The sequence below is a fragment of the Rissa tridactyla genome, chromosome 24 (genome assembly GCF_028500815.1).
Source record: "Rissa tridactyla isolate bRisTri1 chromosome 24, bRisTri1.patW.cur.20221130, whole genome shotgun sequence".
NCBI classification, from domain to species: domain Eukaryota; kingdom Metazoa; phylum Chordata; class Aves; order Charadriiformes; family Laridae; genus Rissa; species Rissa tridactyla.
In genome coordinates, this window is record NC_071489.1 from 2257293 (window position 1) to 2278592 (window position 21300).

Genomic DNA, 21300 nt, shown 5'->3' on the forward strand with positions numbered 1-21300 from the left:
TCGCTCCCACTTTCCAGCACCTCCGTGCCCCGTTCTCTCCCCGCCAGGCTGGGCCCGGCAGGACTGAGCAGGGCAGGGGGGGCCCTGTGGTTTCCTCAGCTCCGGGGTCTTGGTGGGGTGCTCAGGGGAAGGGCGGGGGCTCAGGGGGACACCCCGATCCCTGGGGTCTTGGCGGGGTGTTGTAGGGGCTCTTGGGGACACCCCGATCCCCAGGGCCTGCTTGGGGTACACAGGGGCTCCTGGGGACACCCCAGTCCCTGGGGTCCTGGGGGGGTGCACAGGGGTTCTTGAGGACACCCCGATCCCTGGGGTCTTGGTGGGGTGTTGTAGGGGCTCTTGGGGACACCCCGATCCCCAGGGTCTGGGGTCCCCGGGGGCCATGCAGGGCTGACGCTGACTGGGGAGTCCAGCAAGTGGGGGTCCGGGCCAGGCCCCCCCCAGGATGTTGAGTCCGGGGGGGGGGGGTGGTGGTGTGTCCTGGTGCTGAGGGCCTGGGGGCATCCCGGTGCCACGGGGGGTGTGTGTGGGGGTGTCCCGCTGCCGAGGGCTGGGGCGGGCGGGGGGCGCCCCGGTGCCGAGGGTGGTGTGTTGGGGGGTGTCCCGTTGCAGAGAGTGGGGGGGGGGGGTGTCCCAGTGCCGAGAGCGGTGTTGGGGGGGGTGTCCCGGTGCCGTGGGTGATGTGTTGGGGGGGATGTTCCGTTGCCGAGAGCGGTGCGGGGGGGTATCCCGTTGCCGAAAGCGGTGTCGGGGGGCGTCCCGCTGCCGAGGGCGGTGTTGGGGGGGCGTCCCGGTGCCGAGGGTGGTGGTGGGGGGGGGGTGTCCCGCTGCCGAGAGCGGTGTCGGGGGGTGTCCCGGTGCCGAGGGCGGTGGTGGGGGGGTGTCCCGGTGCCAAGGGTGGTGGTGGGGGGGGTATCCCGGTGCCGAGGGCGGTGGTGGGGTGGTGTCCGGGTGCCGAGAGCGGTGGGGGGGGTATCTCGGTGCCGAGGGTGGCGGTGGGGGGGGGGGTGTCCCGGTGCCAAGGGCGGTGTTGGGGGGGGGGTGTCCCGACGCCGAGAGCGGTGTGTTGGGGGGGGTTTCCCGGTGCCGAGGGCGGTGCGGGGTGTCGGACCGTGGGACCCCGGGGAGGGGCTGCGGGCGGGCCCCGCTCCCGCTCCCGCTCCCGCTCCCGCTCCCAGCCCGCTCGGGGGCGGGGCGCGCCCAGCCCGGCGCGGCGGCGGCGGCGGCGGCGGTGGCGGCGCCGAGCTCGACCCGTCCCGTCCCGTCCCGAGCAGCGCCGCGGAGCCGCCGGAGCAGCTCCGGGGGCTGCGGCCGCGATGGCTTCGCCCCCCCGCCCCGCCGCCTCATGAAGGTTGGCGGGGCCGGGGCGGCCGGGGAGGCGGCGCGGCGGGGCCCCGGAGCCCCGGTAGCCCGGAGCCGGCAGGGCACACGGCGAGCCGGGCTGGAACCGGGGGCCGGTGCTGCTCGGTCCCCCCCCGCGTCGCCGCCGCCGCCGCCGCCCCCCGCCGGGGGAGCCGGGGCTGAGGGGAACCGGCTCTCGGTGCTCCTGAAGAAGATGCACTTGTTCCGGAGCTCCAGCTACGAGATCCGGCTGGAGGGCGAGGGGGGCAGCCTGCCCCGCATCCAAGGCATCCGCTGGGTGAGTGCGGGCTGGGCGGGAGGGGGGAGACCCGGTCGGTGGACCCCCCCCACCACCGAGAGTCCCAGGGGACGGACCCCGGGCCAAGGAACCCCCTTCACTGCCGGCTTTCCCCTCTCGGCATCCCTCCTGGCACCAGGGGACGGACTCCAGGCCGAGGAACCCTCTTGGCTGCCGGCTTTCCCCTCTCAGCATCCCTCTTTGCCCCAAGGCATGGACCCCGGGCCAAGGAACCCCCTTGGCTGCCGGCTTTTCGCTATCAACATCCCTCCTGGCACCGGGGGACAGACCCTGAGATAAGGAACCCTCTTGGCTGCCGGCTTTCCCCTGTCAGCGTCCCTCTTTGCCCCAAGGGATGGACCCTGGGCCAAGGAACCCCCTTGGCTGCCGGCTGTCCCCTCTCAGGGTCCCTCCTTGTCCCGGCGGTCTGCACCTGGGTGAGGACGGGGTTCAGCGAAGCCACCGCAAGAACCAAGTAGGGCTCCCCCCAAGGCTTATCGCCGCCTCCAGCGCCACTTTCTGAGCAGGGCTTTGCAGGGCAGGTCTGGCCTTTCCCTCTTTCCTGGCTGGCCTGGCAGCGGGCTGTGATCTGTGACCTGCACCCTGCTCCCCCCCTCCTGTTTGCTGGCTGGGAGGCCAGGCGCGCAGGGAGCCAGGCGTGCAAGGGGCCAGGCGTGCAGGGAGCCAGGCGAGGCGTGCAAGGGGCCAGGTGTGCAAGGGGCCAGGCGAGGTGTGCAGGGAGCCAAGCGTGCAAGGGGCCAGACACGCAAGGAGCCAGGCCAGGCGTGCAAGGGGCCAGGCATGCGGGGAGCCAGGAGAGGCGTGCAAGGGGCCAGGCGTGCAAGGAACCAGGCAAGATGTGCAAGGAGCCAGGCAAGACGTGCAAGGAGCCAGGCATGCAAGGGGCCAGGCATGCAAGGAGCCAGGCGAGGCGTGCAAGGGGCCAGGTGTGCAGGGAGCCAGGTGAGGCGTGCAAGGGGCCAGGCATGCAGGGAGCCAAGCGTGCAAGGGGCCAGGTGTGCAGGGAGCCAGGTGTGCAAGGGGCCAGGCAAGACGTGCAAGGGGCCAGGCGTGCAAGGGGCCAGGCGAGGTGTGCAGGGAGCCAGGTGAGGCGTGCAGGGAGCCAAGCGTGCAAGGGGCCAGGCGAGGCGTGCAGGGAGCCAGGCGTGCAGCGACCCAAGCGTGCAAGGGGCCAGGCGTGCAAGGGGTCAGGCGTGCAGGGAGCCAGGCGTGCAAGGGGCCAGGCAAGGTGTGCAAGGGGCCAGGCGAGGCGTGCAGGGGGCCAGGCGTGCAGGGGGCCAGGCGTGCAAGCGGCCAGGCAAGCTATGTAGGGAGCCAGGCGTGCAAGGAGCCAGGCGAGGCGTGCAGGGAGCCAGGCATTTCTGCAGCCGCCTGCCCTGACCCCTTCTCCCGGCAGCGTTTGGCAGCCAGGCATGAAATGAGCCCGGTGCTATTGTGCTGCGGCGCGCGGCGGCCGGGCAGCGCACCCCAACCCCGAGCGTGCGAACAGGAAAGACCTTCCCCTGCGGCACACGGGGTTCAAAACGTTCCCTCCCCGCCAGGGTCAGGCCGTTTCTCCAGGAGAAACCTGTCTCTTGGCAGCGGGACGGTGCTCAACCTCACGTCCTCCCTCCCCGGGTCCGTGCCGTCCCTTGGGGGTCTCTGGGGTACAAAAGGTCCCCGCTCTTGGCCTCTTGCCGTCCCCTTTGTGCTGGGAGGTGACCCCGGAGCCTGTTCACCTGCCCCATCTGAGCTTCCTGACCTTCCCCTTCCCACACTGCTTGACCCGAGACAAATGTTTTTTAAGGAAAAAAGTGAAATTACTTTAAGGGAACACCCCCCCGTTCGGCATTTCTGTGCGGCGTGCAAGCTCCTTCACAAAAATAAGAGCTTTCCTCTCTTTTCCCTTCCTCCCCCCCCTTCTTCCTGATTTTTTTCTCCCCAGAACTTTTAGGAACTTAATTTTGGGCAGGTTTTTTGAGTTTTTTGAGGTCAGGAAAGCAGCGGGCTGGAGCGTCACTGGGCTAAACTGCCGGACCGGGATAAACCTGACCGAGTCTGGCAGCGCGGTGGCACGTGCAGGAGTGTCCCCTCCCCGAGTGGCTCTGCCGTGCGTGGGGACAACCGCCGGCCGTTTGAGGGGAGCGGAGCTGATTTTTGCTGGGGAAGGGGGGGTGTTTCCCCACTTTTTGCAGGTGCCCATTCCTCAGGGCGGGTATGGGAGAGGCGGACGGCGGGGAACCGTCTGGCTGTGCCTTGGAGCAGCAATATTGTCCCTTGTCCCCATCGCTGCAAGCCTACGGCTCCTGGAAACTCCTCCTCGCCTGGTGGCTCCATCTCATCCCTCCTGGCAACTTGTTTCCCTCATCCCGGTGCCGGCAAATCCCTCCCAGCTCTTTCTTTGCCACAAACCTCCAGCCCAGGCTGCCGTTCCCTGGCATCAGCGGGACATCGCAGCCCGGCATCCCCAAGCAGCTCCGTCCTTCACCTTCCCAGAGTACAAGTGCCACCACGTTCCTGGAGAGGACGGAGGGGACAGAGCAGGTCCCCTGACCCCCCCCCTCCCCGGCGAGGCTCCCGGGGGGGATGGCAAGCCCCTGGCTGGCTGCCGGGCCTTTGGAGGCTGCGGATGGGCGAGGACTTTCTCCGGAGCCGTAAAGCCTGAAATAACTCCTGTTGTTTTCCTCGGGATCCCAAACAAAAGCAGCGCGCGAGCGTGGAATGGTCGCCGTTGGCCTTGGCCGCCCGCCCGCCCGCCCACTGCTGCCGGATTTCTGGAGACAAGCAGGATCCGAGCGCCCGCGCGTCCCGTAAGCAGGAAGATGGAAAGAGGCAACTCCTTCGGAAGCGGTTCGGAGACGGCGATGAGGCAGGGGGTGAGGGTGGGGAGGGCATCCTGTGGGGCCGGACCCGGGAGCTGGGCAGCAGGGATGCTTTGGGCCGGGGTTTTTGGGGCCAGCCGTGAGGTTTTGCGGGCGGTTCAAGAGCTGGCCTGGCAGGGAGAAAAGCCCAGGAGGGAGGAATGGCTCCGAGCGCTCGTCCCTGGGCAGGGTTTTTGCAAGTCTCCTTCGGTGTCCTTGTCAGCGTGGCTCGGAGCAGGACCGCGGCGCGTCCTGGCTCCCTGCCTGAAGGACAGACCTCCCTTACGGGGTGATGCCAAAGGCGGGTTGGGGACCGCCGGAGCAGTTGACGCTTGCACCCGAGGGGGTGACACGAAGCTCCGGGTGCCACGGAGGGGGGAGCTCCTCTCTCCGGCCGCAGCCCGGCTCCTATTTGCAAACATTTGCTCTGCGATTGCCGGCGCGTTTCCTGTTCCACGGGGCGGTCACGAGGCTGGGGAGAGTTTGCAGAGTGAGTAAGTCACCGTGTCCCGGCCTCAGCGGCAGCGTGGCCGAGTCGGGAGTGTCCCCAGGGACCTGCTGCCTTCCCGAAGCCGCTTGTTTTCCATCCTTCCGCTCCCCGAATCTCTCCTAAACCAGTTGCAAAGTGCTGAGGGCAGGTTGGTTGCTCCAGAGGTGTCTGGAGGAGGATGGGGAAGAGCTGAGGGTATGGAAAGGGCTGGAGGAAACCCGGGGAGCGGCCTGAGCCAGGCAGGGGTTGGGACAGGCAGGCAGTGCAGGGCAGAGCACCCATCGCCGGGTGTCCGCCTCCATCACCCTGCCAGGAGGTGCCGGGATTCTTTGGAGTCCCCTCAGCTCCCGGTAGGCGATATTTTTTGTCCTTGAATTCATTTGCAAAGAAGGTTTCTGAAGCTAATTACTCCTGCCCTTAATTGAGGCTTTCGTCCGGGCTGTCCCTCATGCTGGGATTGCTCAAACCTTCCCCACCGTCCCAAAGCCAGCGGATCCAAGCAGGATCCGGGCCAGAAGACGCCGTGTTTCGAGTGCCCACCACCTCCCCCACCAGCCCGGGGTGCTGCGGGCCAGGAAAAAATGGGGGGGGGGGGGAGACGGGACACACACCACAAAACCTTCCCCTCGAGGTGAAGACGCCCCGAGGTAGGGTGGCCCTCACCCCGTCGCGGGGTTAATGCTCAAAGGGCAGTAACTGCCCCGGCCGGGGCAGCGCGTGGAGAACAGGTCTGACGGGTGCTCTGCCTTCTCCAGGTCTGACGGGTGCTCTGCCTTCCCCCCGCCCCGACACCCCGCCTGTGATTTATGCGGCACACGCAGATGAAAAGGTTGTTTATTCAGGGAGCCCTCGTCCCTCTGGGCAGCCCCCGGGATGGGAGCGCGGCCGCCTTTGCAGCGGGACCGGGGCTGCGGCTGGGCCGGGCCATGATGCTTCAGCCCTTCCTCCCTCGGCTTTTTTTGGTCCCTCTCTGCTCCCCTCTGGGGGAGACCCCGCCTGGAAAACTGCGGCCAGCTCCGGAGTCCTCAGCACAGGAAGGCCATGGAGCTGTTGGAGCGGGGCCGGAGGAGGCCCCGGAGATGCTGGGAGGGCTGGAGCCCCTCTGCTGTGGGGACAGGCTGAGAGAGCTGGGGGGGTTCAGCCTGGAGAAGAGAAGGCTCCGGGGAGACCTTCCAGCCCCTTCCAGTCCCTCAAGGGGCTCCAGGAAAGCTGGGGAGGGACTCTGGAGCAGGGAGGGGAGCCATGGGACGAGGGGGAAGGGTTTTAAACAGAAAGAGGGGAGATTTAGGTGAGATCTGGGGAAGAAATTCTTGGCTGTGAGGGTGGTGAGCCCCTGGCCCAGGTTGCCCAGAGAAGCTGTGGCTGCCCCATCCCTGGAGGGGTTCAAGGCCAGGTTGGCCGGGGCTTGGAGCAACCTGGGCTGGTGGGAGGTGTCCCTGCCCAGGGCAGGGGGTGGCACTGGGTGAGTTTTAAGGTCCCTTCCCACCCAAACCGTTCTACGGTTCTATGATTTTGCCCGGAGCATCCGTTCCCTGAGGAGAGGAAAATGAACGCAAGGGTTAAAAATCAGCTGCCGATGGGGGATAACCAGAGGGATGAGCGGTGGTGGAGAAACCGAGGACTCAAGCGTGGCCTGGCAGGGACCGGCGTCGCTCTGGATGGCGGAGCTGAACGCGGATCCGGATTGTGCCGCAGCGGTTGGCAGCCGGTCTGTCCCCGACAGCCGGGATGTGGCTCGGTCGGAGATGGCCCCCAGCTATTCCTGACAATGCGATGATGCCAGTCCCTCCGGGAGGGACTCCCTGTGCCATTTTTGGATCCCTGAGCTATTTTTGGGTTAAGAAAACAGCATATTGGGATAAGAAAACATTAAAAGAGGAACCGGTTTAGAAAACTGCGTTGGATCCACTCCTCACGTGCAGATTTAAGTTAAATGGAGTGAAAACCTTGGTGGGCGACAGGGCTTTTCCACCCCCCAAGGGGTGCGTTTCTCTCCTCAGGGAGCACTGAATTGCTCCGGGTGTGCCGTGGCTCGGCGAGGTTTCCTATTTTGCTCTCTTCCTACTGACACCCATCCCACTATTTGCATTTTTTTCACAGCTGTCGAGGCCCAAGTTCACATTTTCGGTCACCGCCGCAGACTCCTGCTTGAGTTCAGAGCCTCTGACCACGAGCGAGGGAAGACTGAGCTTGTTTTCTCCTCATATGCCTTATTTTAGGCATTTCTGTGTTGAATGTTACCCGCTGCTGTTCCCCCATACCCAGCACGTGCCCGGTGACTCTCTGCTTTGCTGGTCCATTGTTTCCAGGTTCTCCCTTAAAATCCTTTGGAAAAACAGCTTCATATTCGCCAGCTCCGAGGTTACGCATCACCCGCCGCAATTCTGCCGTTCTGCTGCCGAGCTCCTCCCGGCGCACGGAACCGCCGCGTCTCGGTGGTTCGTCACAGCTGATTTTTCAGGATTTATTGATTTGTTTAAGGTTTTTTTTTCTGGCCGTGCTGTGATTTGAGAGCCGTCCCCGGACACGTCGCCTGCAGGGAAGGGTTCGGGCACGTGCTCTTCATGGCTCTCTGCTCCCCTCGTCCTCTGCAGCTCTTGCTCCCCATCGCCTGCCCTGGGACAGCCTGGCCGCGGCTCCCATCCCTGGTGTCCTCTGCAAGCTCATCCTCCGCCTCTCCAAGGCTTTCTGGGGCCGTTCCCGTAACCCGACGGAGTTTGGGATCTTTTCCGTCCTCTTTGTTTGGACCCGGCTTCAAAGCTGGAGGAAAAACCCTGGGTTTTGGCCACCGCTCCCTCCCCAGGGGCTGCGCCAGCTTCCCCAGGTCTTTCTGAAGTCCTTCTCCCCCAGTGGCAAGCTCCCTGCCTCAAATCCCATGGCTTTGATCCCTGTTTGCAACGATTTTACTTTTAACTTCCTTCTTTTATCTCCCGGCTCCCTCATTTGAATGCACTTCCCTTTCTGAAGTTAAACATAACTGCGGGGAGTCGGGGGGGGGGGGGTTGGGGGGGTGAGGTCCCCCCGGTGCACGCATGGGGCCGGTGGGACACGGTGGCACAACGGTGATGCTTCGAGCCGGATCCGGGCTCGTTTTTCTGTTGGGACGTCCCAGGTCGCTGCTCCCTGAAGCAGGATCTTTAGTGGTACCCAAAGGGGTCGCCCTGGGGGGTGCCCTCCCTGCGAGCGCGTGGCCGGGGTGTTGGCGTGGCTGGGGGGCGTGCAAGGGAAAAGGGGGTGTAAAGCGGCGAAGATTTCGGGTGATGCAGGGAAAAATAGGCAGGTTTCTGGGCGCAAGCATTGGCGGGGGCCGTTTTCAGCGAGGACGGGGCAGAGGGAAGGCTTCGCCTTGCTTCGAGGAGGTCGGTGCTGGGGAACGTGCGCCGATGCTCGTCTTGGTGTAGGGCCGAGGCTGAGCTGTGCCTTGGGAGGGGGCAGGAGCCCCCTTGGGGTGTGTGGGGTGAGGGGGGGCACGGCAGAGCCCCCACGGCCACCAGCCATGACAAATGGTGGTCCTCGGGGGTCAGTACTGGGACCGGTGCTGTTTAACGTCTTTGTTGGTGACATGGATGGTGGGATCAAGGGCACCCACAGCAACTTTGCTGACGACACCGAGCTGTGTGGCGCGGTGACACGCAGGAGGGAAGGGATGGCATCCGGAGGGAGCTGGACGGGCCGGAGAGGTGGGACCCTGCCAACCTCCTGAAGTTCAACCAGGCCCAGTGCAAGGTCCTGCCCCTGGGTCAGGGCAACCGCAGGCACAAACCCCGGCTGGGCGGAGGATGGCTGGAGAGCAGCCCTGAGGAGAAGGACCTGGGGGGGCCGGTGGGTGAGAAGCTCGACATGTCCCAGCCATGTGTGCTGGCAGCCCAGAAAGCCACCGGCAACTGGGGCCGCAGCCCCAGCAGTGTGGGCAGGGGGGCGAGGCGGGGGGATTCTGCCCCTCTGCTCCGCTCTGTGAGACCCCCCCGCAGCGCTGCCTCCAGCCCTGGGGCACCAACAGCAGAAGGAGACGGAGCTGTTGGAGCGGGGCCGGAGGAGGCCCCGGAGATGCTGGGAGGGCTGGAGCCCCTCTGCTGTGGGGACAGGCTGAGAGAGCTGGGGGGGTTCAGCCTGGAGAAGAGAAGGCTCCGGGGAGACCTTCCAGCCCCTTCCAGTCCCTCAAGGGGCTCCAGGAAAGCTGGGGAGGGACTCTGGAGCAGGGAGGGGAGCCATGGGAAAAGGGGGAAGGGTTTTACACTGGAAGAGGGAGATTTAGGTGAGATCTGGGGAAGAAATTCTTGGCTGTGAGGGGGGTGAGCCCCTGGCCCAGGTTGCCCAGAGAAGCTGTGGCTGCCCCATCCCTGGAGGGGTTCAAGGCCAGGTTGGCCGGGGCTTGGAGCAACCTGGGCTGGTGGGAGGTGTCCCTGCCCAGGGCAGGGGGCGACACTGGGTGGGCTTTAAGGTCCCTTCCAACTCCAACCATTCAGTGATTCTATAATTCTAACCCCCTTCTTTTCGGTTTTCCAGACTCCACTTTTGGACACGGAATCCACCCTGGATTATGGACACAGCCTTACCCAGGTGGGTGGGCTGGGAAAAGCCACAAGGACCTGAGTTTGGGGAGGGGGAGGATGGCAAATCATGTCTTGAAGGCTGTGAGGGGTGGGGGGCCGGAGCACCCCTGTACCCTGGGGTCCTTGGCTCAGCTCTGGGATGCTCACGCCCCTGGGCTCGGCCATTCCTGGGGGCGGGCGACGGAGATCCCGGGGTGCTGGGGCGGGCGTGGGGTGTATCGCAGCTCGTGCAGGGTGTTGGGGACACGGATGACCCTGCGAGGTGTCAGGGTCCATACCTTGCCACCCGTGCTCTCCCCGCTTCCCCGGCAAGCTGTAAAATCCCTTTCCACCCCCAGGCATCCTCGGAGAAGATCTGGCGAGCCGGGAAGCTCCTCTTCATCCACCTCACCAGCACCCGCCCCGGCCTCATCCGGGACCACAAGCATCACCTGCGGCATCACAGGTGGGACGGCGGCACCCTGCCGTGCCAGGGGACACCCCGGGCTGCCCGGGACGAGGGCAGGACTTCTCCTGTCCCTCTGATAGGGTTTCAGAAACCCGTAATGGTTTATTGTCATTTAGACAATTATTCCATCACCTGATGAGCCCTCCCCACCCGGGAAGGGGAATCGGGGAAAACAAGGATACACGAGGGTTGAAATATAAATAGATTTAATAGGATAAGAGTAAATAATTAACATTAATAACACTAGAGGACCAGTATTGATCCCGATACCAATATAAAATACCCAAGGATCATGCCCGGCCCGTTCCCCCAGCAGAAGCCGTGTGCTCCCCGCAGGGACAGCCAAGGTGGGACCCTGCGAGCGCTGCGGCCGCGGGAGGAAGGGAAGGGCTCGGGGCTCCGGCACCGGGGCGAGGAGTGCTCAGGATGGCAGCCATCAGGGGAGAGCGAGAGAGAACTCAGCAAACTCTCTGATTTCTCTGGAATGTGCCATCCATGGGATGGAATAACCCCAGTGGCAGCTTGGGGCGAGTGCCCGGGTCTCGCTCCTCCTTGTCCCCGCACCTCGAAAACACTGAGCCCTTGAAACCCGCCCCCCAGAGCTGGCGATAAAGTAAATATTTTCACCGATTCAGGCACTAGAGTCTTCTAAAAGTGCAGTTTTCCCCGGCGTTAGAAGAGAAATTAGTCCTGTGTCGCTCAACCCAAGGCACCGTCCCAGGCAGGGGCTCCCCCGGGGTGCCGGGTGCCGCAGCCCCGTTTTGGGGACAATTCTCACCCTTTCTGCCGTTGCAGGCAGTGCTGCTCGGGGAAGGAGCTGGTGGACTGGCTGCTGAGCGCCGGGCTGGCCGTGCAGACACGCAGCCAGGCCGTCGGCGTCTGCCAGGTGCTGGTGGACGGAGGTGTCCTGACCCACGGTGAGGGCGGGCGGTGGGACTGGGGGCTGCCGGGGGCTGCCGTGGGTGCACGTGGCACCCCCCCGGGTCTGCCGTGGGTGCACGGCCGAGCTCATGGCGCTCTCCCCCCGCCCTGCAGTGAAGGAGGAGTGGCATTTCCAGGACAAGGACACCCAGTTTTACCGCTTTGCTGAGCTGGAGCTGAGCCCCGAGTCCGGCACGGGGCTGCGGGATGCGGAGGAGCTGCTGGAGGCACTGGCCTTCCTGGCCCAGCTGGGTCCCGACGCGTTGCTCACCATGGCCCTGCGCAAGCCGTGAGTGACCCGGGGGCTCCCGGGGGGCCGGGGGCTGGCGGGGGGAGGGCTCATTTCAACCCTGGAGTCCCAAAGGGGCTGCGGTGGGTGAGGGTGACCCGAGCATCTCTTCCACGGCTGCCAGACGGGGGGAGAAAGAGGGTGCTGGACCAGGGGGTTGTGCCTGCAGAGGGGTGTCTGCGCCCTGGGATGTGGTGGGGAGAGGGGGCACGGATGGCTGCTCACCCCCCCGCCCCGTCCCCTCCCAGGCCTGCCCAGCGCACGGAGGACGAGCTGGAGCTCATATTTGAGGAGCTCCTCCACATCAAAGCCGTGGCTCATCTCTCCAACTCGGTGAGCGCCCCGCTCCCCCCGCGGCGCGTGCATCTGTGTGTCCCCAAACTCCTCCTGCTCCCCAAATCCTCCCGCATCCCATCACTTCCCATCTGGGCGTCTCTGAGCATCCCTGGGCTCCCTTCCCGCCCTGTCCCCTGTTCCCACGGGTGTCCCCTCCTGGCTCAGCTCCGGGCCGGGGTGACCCTCATGGCGGGTGCCTCTTGCCGCAGGTGAAGCGGGAGCTGGCGTCCGTGCTGATGTTCGAGTCGCACCAGAGAGCTGGCACCGTGCGTGAGTATCGTGGGCCCCCGGAGCCGTGCAAGGGCACCCCGGGACCCCCAGGGAAGGATCCCCAGCCTGGGGAGGACGGCTGGAGCCGTTGCCATCAGTGTGGATGCTCTCGCTGTCCCTTGGTGGACCGGGCATGGAGGGGACCGGAGCACTCGCCGCATTCTCCTGGGCTGGGGGCTCGGGGGGGAACGGGCTGAAGAGGGATGCCTGGGGGCTCCTCCTCTTTGACTGCCCCCATTTCCCCTGCAGTGTTCAGCCAAGGAGATAAGGGCACATCGTGGTACATCATCTGGAAGGGCTCGGTGAACGTGGTCACCCATGGCAAGGTAGGGGTGTCCCTGTGCCGCGGGGCTCTCCAGACACCCCATGTCACTGTCCCCCCAGCGGGGATGAGGGGCTCCCACGCCATCCCCTCGCCCTCTCTGCCCACCCCCCTCCAGGGCTTGGTGGCCACCCTGCACGAGGGGGACGACTTTGGGCAGCTGGCGCTGGTGAACGACGCGCCCCGGGCGGCCACCATCATCCTGCGAGAGGACAACTGCCACTTCCTCCGGGTGGACAAGCAGGACTTCAACCACATCCTCAAGGTGGGCAGGGGGCTTGTGGGGCGCTGGGTCCCAGCCGGGACACACCGTGCACCCTCCCTGGTGTCTGCAGGGGAGGACACTTCTCCGCCTGCCAACACGGGGTTTTGGGGTGCCATCAGCCAGCCGGGGGTTCCCTGACGGCTCCGAGCCGGGCTGATGGCTGGTTTTTCTCTCTAGGATGTGGAAGCCAACACCGTGCGCCTGAAGGAGCACGGGAAGGTGGTGCTCGTCCTGCAGAAGAACCTGCAGGGTGGCGGCAACCAGCCAGCCGCGGCACGGAGCAGCAGGTGACAGCAGCATGTCCCTGTCCCCTCCTCGCAGCCATGCCATCAACGCTGCCTGTCCCCCTGCCTCCTCCGGCTTCCCTTGGAGGAGTCTCCGTGTCCTCAGAGGGGGATCAGGGATGCCAGGCCATGCTGAGCAGCTACATCGAGCGGCCCGGTGGCCCGGCGTGGTGGCCCTGCCCACAGCTGGGGTGGCCCGTCCTTCCCTGATGCGCCCGGTGCTCTGCCCAGCAGGTACTTCGTGATGGCTGGGACGCCGGAGAAGATCCTCGAGCATCTGCTGGAGTTCATGAGGCTCGACGCCACGCTCTACGACCCCGTGGGTAGGTGGGAGGGGGGTCTCCCCCTTGCTCCGGGGACCACGTCCCCAAGCCACCCTGAGATGGGGGCAGGGGGACCAGCACCGGGCAGGACTGCCTTTGGTGATCAACCCCGAAAGCTGCTCCTCTCACCCTAAAAACCCCCCATCGGGGCCGGGATAGGGGAGGCAGCCCCAGGGCAGGGAGCGTCTCCTCTCTCCTCTCCCGCATCCCTCCATCTCCCTCTGCCTTTGGAGCGGAGCAAAACCAGGCGAGACGGGAACCAGGAGATGTCCCCAGCGGGTAAAAAATCGGAGCAGCCGAGCTGGCGGCATCGTCGCTGCCTTGGGGCTCGCTGCCTGCGAGTGCTGCGCTTCTCCTGCAGCCCTTGGGTTTTTCTTTCCGCCCCCAAAACCCGCCGCCCCGCCAGCCCTTTCCGTCATTTTTAGAAGCAAAAAATGACCCGCAATGAGCACGGTCACCCTGGTGGGGGACGCCACAGGCCAACCCCATGCAGGGCGCGGGTGACCCTTTCCCAGCCAGGTGTGCCGCCTGGCTGTGACCACCGTGTCCCCAGCCTGCTGGCCGCCGTGACGGGTGAATGATGGTGGCCCGGTCCCTTCCAGATACCCTGCTGGGGGATTTCCTGCTGACTTACACCGTGTTCATGCCGACCTCGCAGCTCTGCAGAGCTCTGCTGCACCAGTATCCTTCTGCGGCTGGAACTTGTCGGGGGGACACCGGGCTCCATCCCACTCCACGCACCCCCCGGCCAGGGGCCAGCGCGCCCAACTTGGTCCCTGTCACCCCAGTGGGACCTCAGGGGTTGGCCAGGGGAGCCCCGAATTCCCCAGGCTCTTGGGCACGGGACACATCCCCATCTTCCGTCCTGTCCTGGGTGCACACCTCTGGGGGTCCCCGTCACCCGTGTTGGTGCCCTTGACTGGTCCCAGTTTCCGCGCGGAGCCGCTGGAGGGCTCGGAGCAGGAGAAGGCCACCTACTCCCTGCACAAGCGGCGGAAGATCCTGCGGCTGGTGAGCCAGTGGGTGCTGCTCTACGGGCGGCTGCTGCAGGGCGACCGCAGCACCACGGCTCTGCTGCAGGTACCGGCGGCAGCGGGACCAGGGTGGGAGGGGATGTCCCCAGAGGGGAGAGGGGGGGGTCTGGCTCTCACCACCCTCTGCTGACCTTCTGGGCACCTTCCTCCCGCAGAATCTCGCCGACCTGGCGAGCCAGGACCCCCGCCTGGGCGGGCTGGGCCAGGAGCAAGCGCAGGACCGCCGGCGGCCCCGAGCGTGAGTCCCCCGGGGATGGAGGGCTGTCCCCGTCTGAAACAGCCTGGCTCTGCCCCCGGAGCCATCGCTGATGCCCGTGTCCCCGGGTCCTGCACCCCTCGTGCCCGCAGGATATTGTGCTTTTCATGGGGCTGAGCTTTTGGCCAACAAAGCAGTGATTGCCACGACTTGGGGAGATGCTGGGGGGGATGCCAGCAGCTCTCGGGCCGCTTTGTCCCCAGCATGGGGGTTTCCCGGCCACAGGAGGGCATCTGGTGCCCAGTGGGGCAGGGATGCTCGGGGGGCTTGGTAGTGGCCTGGATCCTGGGGGGTTGCAGGACCCGGTTCTGTCTCCAGCACAGACGGGGGCTGCAGGGCTCTAACACCACCTTTATCCTCTCCCTGCAGGCTGGAGAACGGAGACGGCAGCGTTTCTCCCCAGCCCAAGGTAGGGGTGGCCCTGGGGGGATGCCAGGGTGAGGGAGGTGGACACTTGGGTCACCCTTGGCCTCTGGTGACCCCCAGCAGGAGGGGTAGCTGGCAGGGTGGCATCCTCCCCGCTCTCCCCCACCTTACCCGCAGGCTCGGAGCTCGGTGAACTGGCTCACGAGCCAGGAGGAGGCCATTCCGGGCAGCAGCTGTGCCTTAAGAGCCCAGGACAAAGGTACGGTCACAGACAGTGGGGACTGTCCCCTCCCCAGCGGCTGGGATGCTAAAACTCTTTCACACACACACACATACACCCCCCACCCCCCCGTAGTGCCCTACGAGATCTACAGACCGGACCACTCGTGCCTGATCACGGTGCTGCCCGTCAACGCCTCGGTGCGGGACGTCCTGCGGTCCCTCGCCCCCCGGCTGGGCCGGGACCGGGAGCACATCCTAGTGAAGGTGAATTCAGCCGGAGGTGAGCGGGCTCCCCCCCCCCACCCCAGCCCCGGGATGTCACCGTGCCAGGGTGACAATTGCCCTGTGGCCAGCCAGGATCAGGCCCCTTCTCTATCCCGGCACCGACCCTCCTCTCTCCTGCAGAGAAAGTGGGGCTGCAGCCGGACGCCGTGGGGGTGTTCACGGCGCTGGGGCTCAACGAGAGGCTCTTTGCCGTGAGCGTGGAGGAACTGGGCAGCCTGGTGGGTACGGGGCAGGGGGGTCCTGGGGGTGGGCAGCACGGGGATGACCCCCCAAGCGGGATTTGGGGCTGCAGTGCCTCCATAGCAGCTCAGGGTTGGGGGTGTCCATCCCGGGAAGGGGCTGGTGTTGCCTTCCCTGGTAATGGCCGGAGGGGTCGGGCATCCTCTCTCCTGTGCACAGACCCCCCACCCCGAGCAGCTGGGCCCCCACGTCGGCTCCTCAGAGACCCTGGACCTCATCAGCTCCAAGGACCTGGCCAGCCACCTCACCGACTACGACTGGAACCTCTTCAAGAGCATCCACCAGGTAAGGCCAGCACCCGGACCAGGGTGGGAGATGCCTCCGGGGTGGCTTTTCGGGGCACCCCTCAGCCGCTGCGTTGGGCTTTGCAGGTGGAAATGATCCACTACATCGTCGGGCCGCAGAAGTTTCACGACGTGACCACGGCCAACCTGGAGCGGGTCATGCGGCGCTTCAACGAGCTGCAGTACTGGGTGGCCACGGAGCTGTGCCTCTGCCCCGAGGTGGGCAGGCGAGCCCAGCTCCTCCGCAAGTTCATCAAACTGGCCGCACAGTGAGTGCCTCGCCACCCCTGTCCCCGTCCTTGCGAGGACGGAGCCGGTGGTGGCCTCCTCGCCTGACTCTGTCCTCGCCGGCAGCCTCAAGGAGCAGAAGAACCTGAATTCCTTCTTCGCGGTGATGTTTGGTGTGAGCAACACGGCCGTCAGCCGGCTGGCCAAGACCTGGGAGGTAACCGGCCTTCGGGCTGCTGCCAGCCCCGCGAGGTCCCGCGAGGTCTGGGGTGACGGGTCTGGGTCCCCTGGCTTGGGCGAGGGTGGCCCGGGGGCTGGGGTCCAGGCAGCCCCTGCACCCGTAAGCTCCGAGCGAGGGAGATTCTGGAGGCGGGGGGCTGTTTCCCACAAGGCAGGGGGCCAGGATCAGCCCTGGGGGTCTGGTTGGACCCAGCTGGGGGCCAAAGTCCCCCCCACCAGGGTGACAATGGGCTCCGAGCCTATTGCTCGCGAGCACCCGGAGCAGTTGGTGGTGTAGGGCCCACAGAGGTGCAGAGGGGGAGAGTCGGGGTGTGGGGAGCTGGGGGGTCTCTGGGGACGGGAGAGACGGGGTGCCAGGGATGGTGACCCTCTCTGGGGGTGGGAGAGATGGGGTGCTGGTGATGGTGACCCTCTCTGGGGGGTGTCTGGGGGTGGGAGAGCGGGGGTGCTGGTGACGGTGACCCTCTCTCCGGGGTCTCTGGGGGTGGCAGAACTGGGATGCTGGTGACGGTGACCCTCTCTGGGGGTCTCTGGGGACGGGAGAGACGGGGTGCCAGGGACAGTGACCCTCTCTGGGGGTGGGAGAGACGGGGTGCTGGTGACAGTGACCCTCTCTCGGGGTCTCTGGGGGTGGGAGAACTGGGATGCTGGTGACGGTGACCCTCTCTGGGGGTCTCTGGGGACGGGAGAGACGGGGTGCCAGGGACAGTGACCCTCTCTGGGGGTGGGAGAGACGGGGTGCTGGTGACAGTGACCCTCTCTCGGGGTCTCTGGGGGTGGGAGAACTGGGATGCTGGTGACGGTGACCCTCTCTGGGGGGTGTCTGGGGGTGGGAGAGCGGGGGTGCTGGTGACGGTGACCCCTCTCATGGAGTCTCTGGGGGTGGGAAAGCCGGGGTGCCAGGGACGGTGACCCTCCCTGGGGGGTCTGTGGGGTGGGAGAGGCAGGGTGCTGGGGAAGTGACCCTCTCTGGGGGTGGGACACCTGGGGTGCCAGTGATGGTGACCCTCTCTCCGCGCAGAGGCTGCCCCACAAGATCCGAAAGCTGCACTCGGCGCTGGAGCGGATGCTGGTGAGCGCAGCCCCGTCCCGCCCCATATCCCCCTTCCCGCCAGGGTTTGCCCCCCCTTCCCAAAGGGTGCAAGGTCACAGGGCTGCTGTGGAGGTGCTGCCCCCCGTCCCCCCTGCTTTCTCCCCCGCACCCGGGGCAGGCAGCAGCCGGGGCTGTGTCCCCTGCGCTGAGGTCCCGCTCCGTCCCCAGGACCCGTCGTGGAACCACAGGGTCTATCGCCTGGCCGTCGCCAAGCTGAGCCCCCCCATCATCCCCTTCGTGCCCCTCCTCCTCAAAGGTGGGTACCTCGCCTCGGGAGCTGCGGGTGCAGGTGGGGAACGGGTCACGCCAGGGTGGTGGGGATCCCTTGGGATGCATCCAGCCCTCCCAGGGACCGGGAATCTGATCCCCAAATCCATTCCCCCCCACCCCCCCGCCGCTGCAGACATGACGTTCATCCACGAGGGCAATCGCACGCTGGCCGAGAACCTCATCAACTTTGAGAAGATGGTGAGTGGGGCGGCTTGGCTCCCCCGCGGACCCCCACCTTGGGGGACCTGCTTGTCCCCCCACCCCGATTCCCTGGGATGCAGATCCAGAGCGTCCCCCATGGCGTTAGCGCAGCCCCCACCCCCCCACCCCCGGCAGCCAGGACCCCTGGCCGTCCCCTCACGGGGGGACACGGGGCAGCGGCCGCTGAAGCCGGAGGGGACCGTGTTTTACCAGCCTGGGAGCAAAGTGGGGCCAGGTGACAGCAAGTGACCTTTGTGCATTGCCCACAGCACATGATGGCAAAGACCGTGCGTGTCCTGCAGCGCTGCCGGGGCCACGCACACGGTGAGTGCTCCCGAGGGGTGAGGGGGGGCGAGCGAGGACGGGGCCGGGGACCGTCACTTTTGGGGATGGGGCTGAGCTCCTGCTCTCTCTCTCTCCGCACCCAGCTCCGCTCTCCCCGCTGCGAAATCGCTCCCCGCACCGGCCGGAGGACCCCAAAGCTGTCAGGATCTCCACGTGTACGTCTGGGGCTCACCCATCCAGCACCCCCCCCCCCCCCCGCCCCCACCATCCCTGCCCTGGGGGACCCCCACCCCTCGGAGCCAACCCAGGGGAATGTGCACCCACCGTCCTCGGGCAGGGGGTCCCGCAGGCACGTCCCGAGGGCACCAGCCTGGCTGCAGTGGGTGAAAGCCGGTCCGGATGCTGCTGATGCCCGGGAGTACCCGGGGATGGAGGCTGAGCTCCCTCTCCCGTGTGGGACGAGCCGTGGGTCGCACGCTGGAGGCACCAGTCAGCAGCTCCACGTGTTAAAAGAGGGTCAGGGGGCGCTTCCAGCATGTCGGAAGCACTGGAGCGGTTAGGCAGCAGGATGGGGCAGCGCTTTGCCCCATGGAGCCGGGCTGTCCCCACTTGCTCCTGCTCCTTCAGCTCCAGCGGGTTCCTGGAGGTGGTGGAGGGGATCCGTGCGTGGAGGGAGAGGTGATGGAAGGGATCCATGAGGTGATGGAAGGGATCCATGAGGTGATGGAGGGGAACCATGAGGCGATGGAGGGGATCCATGAGGCGATGGAGGGGATCCATGAGCAGAGGGAGAGGTGATGGAAGGGATCCATGAGGTGATGGAGGGGATCCATGAGGAGATGGAGTGGGATCCGTGTGCTGGGGGGAAGGTGATGGAGGGGATCCATGAGGTGATGGAAGGGATCCATGAGGTGATGGAGGGGAACCATGAGGCGATGGAGGGGATCCATGAGCAGAGGGAGAGGTGATGGAAGGGATCCATGAGGTGATGGAGGGGAACCATGAGGCGATGGAGGGGATCCATGAGCAGAGGGAGAGGTGATGGAAGGGATCCATGAGGTGATGGAGGGGATCCATGAGGAGATGGAGTGGGATCCGTGTGCTGGGGGGAAGGTGATGGAGGGGATCCATGAGGCGATGGAGGGGATCCATGAGCAGAGGGAGAGATGATGGAAGGGATCCATGAGGTGGTGGAGGGGATCCATGGGCAGAGGGAGATGTGGTGGAGGGGATCCATGAACAGAGGGAGAGGCGATGGAGGGGATCCATGAGGTGGTGGAGGGGATCCATGAGGTGGTGGAGGGGATCCATGAGCAGAGGGAGAGATGATGGAAGGGATCCATGAGGTGGTGGAGGGGATCCATGGGCAGAGGGAGATGTGGTGGAGGGGATCCGTGAACAGAGGGAGAGGCGATGGAGGGGATCCATGAGGTGGTGGAGGGGATCCATGAGGTGGTGGAGGGGATCCATGAGCAGAGGGAGAGGTGATGGAAGGGATCCGTGGGCAGAGGGAGAAGTGATGGAGGGGATCCGTGAGGTGGTGGAGGGGATCCACGAGCAGAGGGAGAGGTGATGGAGGGGATCCATGAGGTGGTGGAGGGGATCCATGAGCAGAGGGAGAGGTGATAGAGGGGATCCATGGGCAGAAGGAGAGGCGATGGAGGGGGAATTTCAATGAGCTGAGCAAGAGGCGATAGAGGGGGATGAATAAGCCAACTGGAGGTGATGGAGAGGTTCAGTGAGCCGAGCTGAAGGGGACGGAGGGGGTCAACGAGCCAAGCCAGCAGCAGTGGAAGGATCAGGGAGTCAGGCGAGAGGCAGCGAAGGGGGATCCGTGGTGAACCAGCGGTGGTGGAGGGGGTTGGCAAGCGGAGCCGGAGGGGATGGAGGGGGATGGGAGAGCCCAGCCCTGATCTCAGCTCTCCCCGGCAGGCTCGGAGCAGTCCCTGAGCGTACGGAGCCCCGTCTCCACCTGGGCGTACCTGCAGCACCTCAAAGCCATCGACAGCCAGAAGGAGCTGCTGCGGCTCTCGCACGACCTGGAGTCCTGACGGGGCCGGAGGGGGACAGCAGGGACGCGGCAGCCCGTCTGCCGGGGGGCAGCCCCCTGGCTCAGCTCCCAGGAGGACCGGGCACGGGGCTGCACAGGAGCCGGCCAAGAGCAGCCTCTGCTCGGCCATGCCAGATCCGTCACCAGGATGCCGGGATGCAGCCGGGCCGCGGGCAGGCAAGGGCCATGGACAGGGGAGTGAGCAATAGAGGTATTTTTGTATGCAAGGCTGCACTCCCTTTTCTTCTCTGCAGCAGCCTGGATTCGCTCCCTGCACCGTCCGTGGGGAGGACGGAACCCTGGCTGCCCCCCGATGCTGCCCAGCCTGGCGGTGCCGGGCTGGAAGATGCCCCTTGCTCCTGGAGGGACTCGAGCTGGAGCATCCCTACGAGCAGGGAACGCCACTGCACCCCGATGGCCTGTCTCCATCGGGTCTGGCTCGCGGTGCTGTGCTGCCCCACAGACACTGGGGGCAGCCCCAGAGGGGACCTGCCCTTCCCTTTGTCCTGTGTGTCCCGTGGGAGGCACTGGCTGCGTCCCCTCTCCCACCCTCTGGGAGCTGCGTGTCCCCAGGAGCCACGGGAAAAGTATCACGATCCCCCCCAGGACTGTTGGGGCTTAAACCAGCCCGTGCTGCCAAACCCTGGGCTAATCACAGCCTTCTCCGTGCCTCAGTTTCCCCGCATGGATGGGGGCAGGAATAGCCACGTACGGCCCTGGCGCGGAGGCAGGAGAGCATCCATCATGGAAGGAGTTGTGGTGGCCTCATGGTGGAGATGGCGACCTGCTCTGGCCCTCCCCAGCCCCTGACCAGTTGCTGCTGGGCCGCGAGCGGGCGTTTGGGGGAGATGTCTTTGAAGGAGGCAGCGCTGATGGACCCCGGGGTGGGGGGTGACGACCCCCGTCCCTCCCCCCAGAGCATCTCCGTATGCGCACGGAGCGGTTTTAGCAATGACCTTCCCAAACGCCGTGAGCAGGCCTGGGTGACTGGCCAGGTCTGTGCCCCAGCCGGGCCACCACGGAGCCACAGCGTGGAGCCACAAGCCAAAGCCACCCCCCGCCCCGGCCTTGCCCCAGGTACGGCTGGGCTACAAGGGACCATTAATTGCTCTTTTCTAGTACCACCAAGCAGATGAACGGGTTGCTTAAAATAAAAGTCTCCATCGCACCTAAATAATGTTCCGAGTGACGCAGCCAGCGACGAGGCGGGACACGGGTTCCTGGTGGCTCCCAGCACCACGTCCATGC

General features: G+C 65.6%; 2 protein-coding genes across 6 annotated transcripts; both read left to right on the plus strand.

Annotated features, from left to right (window-relative positions):
* Positions 1 to 1227: 1227 nt before the first annotated feature.
* RAPGEF3 (Rap guanine nucleotide exchange factor 3) lies at positions 1228 to 21235 on the plus strand. 4 transcript variants are annotated; one of them, XM_054183311.1, is made up of 27 exons: positions 1228 to 1636; positions 9494 to 9547; positions 9879 to 9985; positions 10784 to 10905; positions 11024 to 11198; positions 11447 to 11531; positions 11744 to 11804; positions 12054 to 12130; positions 12245 to 12391; positions 12569 to 12678; positions 12907 to 12998; positions 13601 to 13679; positions 13928 to 14078; positions 14188 to 14270; positions 14658 to 14697; positions 14832 to 14913; positions 15010 to 15156; positions 15282 to 15379; positions 15561 to 15686; positions 15773 to 15954; positions 16040 to 16130; positions 17175 to 17225; positions 17415 to 17502; positions 17650 to 17714; positions 17987 to 18041; positions 18146 to 18217; positions 19935 to 21235. In XM_054183311.1, the coding sequence occupies exons 1-27, from the start codon at positions 1343 to 1345 to the stop codon at positions 20051 to 20053; spliced, it is 2853 nt and encodes a 950-aa protein (XP_054039286.1). In that variant the 5' UTR covers positions 1228 to 1342; the 3' UTR covers positions 20054 to 21235. The 4 variants fall into 4 exon arrangements, with proteins under 4 accessions (XP_054039286.1, XP_054039288.1, XP_054039287.1 ...); XM_054183313.1 differs by having other exon boundaries at positions 13928 to 14009; XM_054183312.1 differs by having other exon boundaries at positions 12910 to 12998.
* LOC128901350 (uncharacterized) lies at positions 1652 to 4370 on the plus strand. Of its 2 annotated transcripts, XM_054183317.1 has the most exons (3): positions 1652 to 2345; positions 2399 to 2583; positions 2621 to 4370. In XM_054183317.1, the coding sequence occupies exons 2-3, from the start codon at positions 2438 to 2440 to the stop codon at positions 3564 to 3566; spliced, it is 1092 nt and encodes a 363-aa protein (XP_054039292.1). In that variant the 5' UTR covers positions 1652 to 2345; positions 2399 to 2437; the 3' UTR covers positions 3567 to 4370. The 2 variants fall into 2 exon arrangements, with proteins under 2 accessions (XP_054039292.1, XP_054039291.1); XM_054183316.1 differs by having other exon boundaries at positions 1652 to 2583.
* Positions 21236 to 21300: the final 65 nt, after the last annotated feature.

Coding starts and splice junctions, on each gene's coding strand:
- LOC128901350 (XM_054183316.1), top strand. CDS start 2,438: ATGCGGGGAGCCAGGAGAGGCGTGCAAGGGGCCAGGCGTGCAAGGAAC. Junction 2,584..2,620: donor CGAGGCGTGCAAGGGGCCAG/GTGTGCAGGGAG, acceptor GCAAGGGGCCAG/GCATGCAGGGAGCCAAGCGT.
- RAPGEF3 (XM_054183311.1), top strand. CDS start 1,343: ATGAAGGTTGGCGGGGCCGGGGCGGCCGGGGAGGCGGCGCGGCGGGGC. Junction 15,157..15,281: donor GAAGGTGAATTCAGCCGGAG/GTGAGCGGGCTC, acceptor TCTCTCCTGCAG/AGAAAGTGGGGCTGCAGCCG. Junction 17,503..17,649: donor CGTGCCCCTCCTCCTCAAAG/GTGGGTACCTCG, acceptor CCGCCGCTGCAG/ACATGACGTTCATCCACGAG.